At 46.2% G+C, this 8,682-nt stretch overlaps 1 protein-coding gene across 1 annotated transcript in view; it reads left to right on the top strand.

Moving 5' to 3' along the window:
• Positions 1-489: 489 nt before the first annotated feature.
• The window catches only part of LOC135294502 (alpha-2-macroglobulin-like protein 1), a 29,264-nt gene continuing 21,071 nt past the window's right edge, over positions 490-8,682 (top strand). The window contains exons 1-10 of the mRNA XM_064409838.1: positions 490-559; positions 2,286-2,469; positions 3,706-3,756; positions 4,073-4,217; positions 4,875-4,927; positions 5,240-5,260; positions 5,676-5,835; positions 6,420-6,504; positions 6,897-7,008; positions 8,286-8,394. Coding sequence (XP_064265908.1) covers positions 2,293-2,469; positions 3,706-3,756; positions 4,073-4,217; positions 4,875-4,927; positions 5,240-5,260; positions 5,676-5,835; positions 6,420-6,504; positions 6,897-7,008; positions 8,286-8,394 — 913 coding nt within the window. The 5' untranslated portion in view covers positions 490-559; positions 2,286-2,292. The remainder of the gene's footprint in view (positions 560-2,285; positions 2,470-3,705; positions 3,757-4,072; positions 4,218-4,874; positions 4,928-5,239; positions 5,261-5,675; positions 5,836-6,419; positions 6,505-6,896; positions 7,009-8,285; positions 8,395-8,682) is intronic.

Raw genomic sequence — 8,682 nt, 5'->3', positions numbered from 1 at the left:
GCTCCTGGCTGGAGTGTGGGCGGGAGAAAGGGGTGGTGACAGTGTTCACTGCCTACAAGCCAGAGGCAGCTGCTTCGAGGCTTGTTGGTGTTTCTCTGGGACAGGGCTTGTCTGCCTTAGTCAGCACAGCTGCTGGCAGCAGGAGTACTTACTTACTGTATTTGGTACAGAGGCCCAAAAAAAAATTCCCAGCTTTTCACTGGGGCATCATCAGAAACATTTGGATACAAATTAATTCTTTGTGATGTCTCTGGATTTTTCTCCTTGGTTCTTCTGTAGAACTTAGGTATTATTTGCTTCTTACTGAAATTTTACTCCTGACCTGCAGCCTCCAGCTGGACCAGCCCAGGGCTTCACATGCAGCTCTGCCAGTGTCCGCATTCCTCCCTGGAGGAAGGGAAGAACTTTAGCATTTTATGATCTTTTGCTTGTCTTTGTATTTTTTGTCTCACTAGTTTAGACTTGAACTCAAACCGCATTTTAATTTTACAGGCTGAAATGTGCTCCCAGATCAGTGACATACAGTGCTTTAAACCCGAGGTTCTCTGCAATGTCAATGGTAGGTTAAAGGCTGGTGTGCCCCTGTTACATCAGACTGTGGTCTAGGAGAGTGGGTGCTAAGCACACAGATGGAGACTGTGCCAAAGTAAATTCAGGGGATTGCTACAGCCGGGAGCAAGGCACGGGTGGATGGCAAATTCCCTCTGTGCTTGTATACCTTTGATTGTGCTCTGCTAAAACACAGCAGGGGCCAGGACAGAATGTGGATGTCCACCACCTTCAGGTGAGGTTGTAACTCGAGGGCAAATTCATCCAAGCCCTGTGCACTTCACTGCTGCCACTCAGGAGGTGGAAACACAAGGATGTATTGCCCAGAAAGAGTCTGGGGGAGAGGGGTGGTGGTGCAGAATCACCTTATGGCAGGGGGTGACAGACTGGGCATCCAGCTTGGACACATGTAAAGTGGAGATTTGATAAAATGTGTGTGAACTTAAAGTGTCGTGCTTTATTTGGAAAGGCCGAAGAGTGGAACTATGAGAGGAGTTGGCATAGCAGGAACTGCCCTGGAAAAGATTCTGTACCCAGGAGGATCAGACATGTCTGGGATGGATGGGTGGACAGAGGTAGTGATGCACTGAATAGGCAAGGTTTGAAAGGTTTTTACTCCCAGCTTATGAGAAGATCACTAATGTTGCTTTTTACAAGCTGAGGTCAGTAGCTGACATGCAGATTTGGCTTTCATCAGATACTACAGCCAGGATCCAGACCAACCCTAGATGAGATGAGACTCTCCCAAGTCCCCTTCAGCTTGAGTTAGAGACATGTATTTCCACATCCCTTCCCAGCGTGCTGGCACCCACGGCCTGGAATACCACTGAATGTAAATGTGGGTGGAGAACTGTGCCATGTGACCTTCACTCTGCTGTTGGTGGGAGCAAGTAAATATTAGCTCATGTCATTAGCCTAGAAAAGATACTATCTCCATATATTAACTCCCCTACTCTTTGAACCTAGCAGCATCTGAGGGGGTATTTAGGATTGCTCCAACCCATCAATACATGCAGTTTTCTCCTCCAGTGTGGATCTTGTCAGCTTTCTGTCCCAGCCCAAGCAATGGGAGCACCACTGCTCCTCTTAGCCCTGACCCTATTCCCAGTTGCAGCTGCAGCAAGCCTGGAACCGTGAGACTCTCTCCTTTTGATTTTGGGGGGCTTGGTGGAAGGGCCTGTCCTTGAAGGGTGGTGCTGAGGGGCTGCACTCTTTGGCACCCCAGAGCTGGATGGTGGGAGCCTGGCTCACAGGGAGGCTGAGCAGAAGCAGCTCCTGCAGAGCCCCGGGCATCGAGCACTGCAGTGCTGGCTTGTGCAGGAGCTGCACTGCACACACCACAAGGAGGCCACAGGAGTTCTGCCTCTGTGCATGCTGTGCTGGTGGGGTGAAGTCTGGTGTGAGGATGGAAGCCTAATGCCTCAGCCACTAAATCTTTGGCTTCTTTGGCTTCCTCACACAGCCTTGCTCTGTGTACTTGCAACTGGAGCATTGTGGACTGGGCAGCTCTGTCCTGGCTGGTGCCAGGGTGGTGACACAGAGAAATTGGGAGTTCTCTGAGCATATTCCTTCTTTCTTGTTTGAAAAGGAGCTTAAAAGTGCTGAACTTCCTCCAATGCAGTCCCCCAGACATTTCTCACCCTTGGTCTACCTCTTCGTGAAAGCAGCAGAGATGGATTCTGACCCATCCACCTCAGCCTCTGACTTGTTTTTTAACATGTTCTGCTCTCTTCTAGCCACTATATGGTTGTGTTCCCTGCTGTCATTCAGCAGTCCCAGGAGGAGAAGCTCTACATTCACTTCAGCTCCCTAACTGAGGCCGTCCACCTGGCTGTCACCTTGCAGACAAAAACCCAGAATCACACACTGCTGGAGCAGGATGTGGAGAAGCCAGGCACTTTTCAGAGCATCACCTTCCAGGTGAGTGTAGATGTGATTTGACAGGGGATGCTTTTACGTTCACGCAAGAGTATGGCACTTCTCTGGGTACACTGTCCTTTTCCTTGCCATAGGTTCCAAACAGGCTAAGTATATTTCCCTACCAGTGCTAGACAAAATACAACAGTGTCCTGGAGTCTAAGACAGTAGGGCATCTTTTTTATGTATAAAAGGATTTTTATAGAAAAGAACAGATTTCTTTTGATCTGCATCAGCACATTGCATCCTACTTAAAGCATGGTGCTAAACATTTCTTTTCAGTTTAATCAGTGTTTTGTCCCTAAAAGTGCTTGTATATCACAGCAGAAGTCAATGCATTGCAAACACATTCCTTTCATCCTTGTTTCCTCAGGAGCCTGCCCCCTCATCTCCAAGAGGACCATTCTGCTTTAAAGCTGCATCTGCATTGCCAGATGTAGCTGCAGCCTGCATAGACATTGAGCTTACTTTAATTTAGCTGTGATGGCATTGAACCCACAATGAACTGAATTTCACTGAGGCAAACTGGGTATTTCTGGAGTGGCTTGAGTTCCTGTCATTGCTAATTGCTCTAGTTAGCTTATCTAGACACTGACTACAGAACCTTTAGCTAGGTTTCTGGAGAGCCATGGAGGTGTGTGTGGTGCTGAGGCTCTACAAACTGCCCCTGTCTTCCTCAGCACTGCACAAAGTCACTGTGCCTATGCCCTGATTGCCCTGCAGACTCAGCAGAGTTCAGGGACGGGCTGTAGTCACTTCTGGTTTTTACATCAACATGACAATGATTAACTAAGAGTGCCAGCCCTTAGGAGAGAGCAAGTCTTGGTTCTGGAAAGCCAAGGAAGTCTGTTTTGCTGTTAGCAAAAAATAAAAACCACCAAAAAAATCTTTCTCCTGCTGAGCTCAATCTCTGATGTTGAAACATCCTGTTTGCCTCATCAGTATCCCATCTCCCATTACTTCAGATCTGACTTTCCTATGGTTTATTTTGTTCCATACAACTCTCACATTTATGTTAAGTGAGAGAATGACATGTTGGTCAGCTCTCTATTAAGTTAAGTTCATGAATAAGGCAGTGACTGCTTCTCCCTAGAATCACAAGTGGGTTACAGAGTCATACTGAAGAATTTGGACTCTGAAGTTCCAGGAGTTTTTAACTGTGAGATGATGTCTTATGTCTGTGATAAGATGCAAAGTTTCTGATTAAATTTTTCCATTTCCTTGTGTCAATCAACCTAGGTGCCAGATCTCATGTTAATTCCTGATAAAACAGATGATTCTGAGACACAGGTAGGACATGTCTCTTGTCTGTCTCTCCTCTTACAAATTAGAGGGCTTCAGCCTCTCCTGTGCCTGAGCCATGTTAATGTTGGAGATGCAGGGTGGGAAAGATAGTAAAGAGGAAAAACATGACAAGCAGAAAGGCAAAGAAAAGGGAATGAAGCTGGACAACAAAAAGAAGACTATGACTGGGGAAAGGAGAGACTTAAATCACAGGAGATGAAAGGAGGAGGGGGACATTGGAGACTTTGGAAGGATGGGTGCCTCAGGCTCTCTTTCAAGCTCTTTGTAATTTGAGGTAATTTGTTTTTTTCTAACCTGACAGTCAGAGGAGGTGGCTTTTCTGCATGTCCTGATCCACAGTGGAGACAATCTGCTCCTTGAGGGTGACAAAAAAGTTCTGGTCAAGCCCCAGAAGAATATAATTCTGATAGAGACAGACAAGGGCTTATACAAACCTGGAGAAACAGGTAAGGCAAGAAGGTGGCGTATGGAAATGGGGAGGGAAGGGTCAAGATAGCAGCCACACCTGGAGGGAAGATTTCACCAAGTGCAGCAAGATAAGGCTGTTGGAGATGGAAGGAAACAGATCTCTACTATCAAGTGTTTGTTGGAACAGTTTGAGCCAGGATATTCCCCTCTAAGGTGTGCTACACCAAATTCGCAGCCCGCTGCTCCTGGGTGTTGTTTTGGTGCCATATCTCTAGTGAGACCTAAAGGGAAAGCCAGGTCTCTCCAGGACACTGGACAGCCTTGAAGACTGTTGTTCATATTTGAGTAAAACCTAGAGTGTCAGTTCCAACCTGTAAAATTACAGAGTCCCCACACTCTTCTCAATATGAATGGCCTGCAGACAGACCCCACTATAGACAAACCCACTGTTTACCCCAGCTTTGCAATCTCTCTAGGTAAAGGCAGTGGGGTTCTGCAGCACACAGCTGTGTATAAGCCTCCCAGACAAAGCCCTCTGGGGTGGGAGGTGCTGGGGAGGGCTGTTTGGGAAAAGACCTGAGCATCTCTGAGGTAAACAGAGACACGAATACTGGATCATGGAAAAGGAGAAGCAGGTTTGTACAAGGACATGATGCAGCCAGAATGCTTTACTATGTTTTTCTTTATACCTACAGTGAAATTTCGAATTGTGAACCTTGATGAGAACCTTAAGGTCATTAAAAATGAGGTGAGGATCACCTTGTGCCTTTCTAGAAGTAGGAGCTTCAGTATGAGACACGTTGAGAGGCTCATGAAAGAGATATCTTCCTTCATGTCTGTTAAACCACAAGAATAAATTAGCTTAGGAGGAAACCACTCATCCACTGATCCCTTGGAGAGAGACAGTGTAAACTGGCACAGAGGGAGGAGGAGATGTGCTGTGGGGTCTGGATGGGGCAGAAATTTCTGCTCAGGGACCCATGTCAGGCAGAATTCTTTTTACTGGTTCACATGGATTCTGTTTTACAAAACTGAGGTTGTGTTTCTCTTGTTTTTGCAGTATTCCCAGATATGGCTGCAGGTAAGTGACAAAGAAGTGACCAAAGGGACATATCTGTCTCTTCTACTGTGATCTTTCACTCCCAGAGTTGTGCCACAAATGTTAACTTCATGAAGATATGGTTATAGTTCAGGTTCAGCAGAAGGTTTTTCTATGTGGTCAGCTTCTACGTGGTCAGCACAGCTGCTTCTCTTTCCCATGGTGTTACGCTGTTGCCACTTCCCAGTGGCTTTACTGTTCCTGTCAGCCTCTGTAATTCCTAAGTTTACTAAAATAATACTGGAGGGAAGCATAGGTATCTCCTGGCAATCTGGAGTCCTCTCTACTGGGTCAGGTTTAAGCCCTTGTAGTGCCTTCTTGTGCTTGAGTATGGCTGGATCTGCCAGGTACATGTGCCCAATGTGTCTTGTGGCTCTGCGTGTCCTTTCCCAAATAGGATCCAGAATACAACCGTATTGCTGAGTGGCTGAATGTAAAGGCAAATCATGGCATTGTGGATCTATCCTTCCCCCTGGCGTCTGAAGCATCCCTTGGGAGATATACCATCTCAGTGCAGCAGGACATGGCTCAAAAAACCTTCAGTGTTGAGGAATATGGTGAGAGTCCAGCATCAGAGGGGTGGGAAAGCAGTGTGGGAAGCTGGAGGAGAGAGCAGGGTGATGCAGCTGTGTCCATCCCACCTTTTGCCTTGGGAGAACAACAAGGATGGACTGTTCTGTGTGCACACCTCACATGGGTTGGAGGTTCTGCAGCTGCACAGGGTACAAAGGAGAGGCTGTGGGCTGACGTCTTGCTCTACCTGCATCTGGGCCCTGTAATGAGCACATTTTGCTGAGCTAGGTGTGTCATCCACTGCAGTCAGCTGCTGTAATGGGAAGTGGAATCACGTCTTGGTCCCATTAATTTGCATTGGTAAAGGCAAAACCTTGTGCCATTTAAGCGCTTAAGCTTGCCTGAGCTGGAGTAGAAAGCAGTCCCATGTGCAATTGCAGCAGCAAGTACAGGGTGGTGTGGCTGGAGGGAGTAACTCCACTGCAGCATGGTGATGAAGAACTAGGGGACATCACTGTCTTTCCCTCATCTGGACTGCAGCTATAACACAACTTCTCTCAGTGTCCATATTCATCCATACTATCCATTGTTTTTTTCCCTCTTACATATCTTACTCTCTTCCATACAGTGCTGACAAAATTTGAGATTAAAATTGACCACCCTGCACATATCAGTACAACAGATGAGGAATTTCAGCTGGTTGTCTGTGGCAAGTGAGTACGTGATACCATTGTGATCTCTGCCCTTTGACTCCACTGCCACCTCCAGGTTGCTCATGAAAAAGAAGTGGCCTTCCACTTGTCAGTATGATCTTTCTGTATTACCCTGTGTCTTGGGGAGACAGATCACACTCTAGAATGGGCTCCTTCTCACACCTGGTCACTTTCTGTGAGGCTGAAGGACACAAAAAATGCTGGATGTAGTGGGTGGAGAGGGATGCAAAATGATTTTAAAGGATGAGCTGAAGTTCCTGAGCAAACAAGATACAAAGCAAAGCTCTCTGGGCTCCACTTCCCCTGATGAGGATGGGAGGTGTCCTATACCAATATTTCTGCTGACAGTCAGCAGACTGTCTTTTGGTGAATGTTACTCTCTTTTGACATAGGTACACTTATGGGAAGCCTGTTCAAGGGAAAGTAGAAATTACTGTTAGGACACTCTCCCAGGCCATGGAAGACAATTCTACAAGTTCTGCAGTTCAGAAGCAAAACAGCTGGGTAGGTGAACAAATAGGAGATCAAAAAGTGTCATGTGCTGGAAATGTGTTTCTGCCCCCTTAACCTGCCTCAATGCACCCCAGATGGGCACCAACCTATTCAGTTTGGTGTCTTCCCAGTGCTGGACATGGTCACACCACTGATTCCTCTTCCCATAACACTGTTGCTTGAATTAGTGCTCTAGCTGTGCATTCCTGACTCCGTGCTTTGGGAGAAGGTGTAAGCCATGGGAAGCAGGGGTGCCTGGGACCTTTTCCAAGGGTCTGTATCACATTGTGTGGAGTCAGATCTGCCCATCAGGTGGGGCTATTCAGATCACTGGCCTATTCAGCCCTGTGACCACTGCCACCAATAAGCAGGCTATTGGAGCATCACATGGATTGTGGATCCATGCCATATTCCTTGCTCTACCCCTGCACAATGAGTCATCTTAAGCTTGCTGGTATCTGGTCTGAAATTATGTCCATTGTTGGTTACATTTTCTTCTCATCTGTGTCCATTATTTTTTGTGGTTATGCTTTGCATTTTTTTTTTTCCCACGGGTTTCAGATGCATGGGTTTTGGCCTGAGAGTCACAGGAAAATATTTCTAAATGTCAGACCAGACAGCAATGAGCCAGAATATAAAAATCTTGCTGGATCTCTGCATCTTTTAAAATGCACTCCAGCTGGAAGGCTGTGCAGTCTTAGCTGTGCAAAACATCAGCTGAATGCCAGCTCCACATGGCATGTAAGAGGCCCTGAAAGGTTCTGAGGAGCATTTCACAGGCATGGCTAGAAACACTGGATATACCCAGGTTCTGCCTCAATAACTGGCAAAGCTCTTGCCATCTGTACCTGGCAGGATGCCTGTGTTTAATATGGCCATGTCACAGGAATGGTCTTGTCTGGAAAGATACACTGTCAGGCTTTATTCATCAGGGCCATAGCATTTCAGGGAGACCTTTAGCTCACATAATGAAACTCATGCTCTCTCAGCTACAGGATTTGGGCTGAATCCAGTCTCCTGAGAGTCTCTGTGACATCATTTATGTGATTTGCCTTAAATACTTTTTTTTTTTTTAATTTTTGACACTTTTTTAGTGATTGTTTAATCCAAGTATATTGATTTTCTTTTCTGCCTAAGGTATCCATGATGGGTTTCTGTGGTTAGGATTTGGGAGCTTTCCTCTGTTTCAAAAATATCTGGAAATCCTTCTTTAGGATTGCCTGGCATCTATGGAACAGTTTGTCTTCCTCCACACCACACTCTTTCTCTCTGTTCTCCTCTCTCTGCAGACAAATAAGGATGGCTGTGCTACTTTCACAATGAAGACAGAAGCTCTGGAAATAAATGAAGCTGACAGCTACGTAACTGCAGGAGGAAAAATAGTGGAAAATGGAACAGGTACTGGATAATATGTGGAGCATTCTCTTTTTCACAGGCAACAGTTTTGGTTTTGGTTTTTATGTGGCAGTGGAATTTCTTTTGAAAAAGTAACTTGAAAGTTCCCAAATCTTCTGCCATGGCAATAGTCTCTATTCTAGTACCTCTTCCATCTGTTTTCACCAGATTTCCTGATCCTCTCCGCCATTCACCTTCCTTCACGTGTATGTAACTTCATAGTGATTGCCTGGACACCAGGGTGTTCCTCAGCCAGTTGCAAAGTGCTGGACTGTTTATAACTAAACAGTC

The sequence above is a fragment of the Passer domesticus genome, chromosome 2 (genome assembly GCF_036417665.1).
Source record: "Passer domesticus isolate bPasDom1 chromosome 2, bPasDom1.hap1, whole genome shotgun sequence".
Lineage (NCBI taxonomy): Eukaryota > Metazoa > Chordata > Aves > Passeriformes > Passeridae > Passer > Passer domesticus.
Note: the sequence above shows the minus strand (reverse complement) of the source record. Positions and strands in the feature narration are given on the sequence as shown.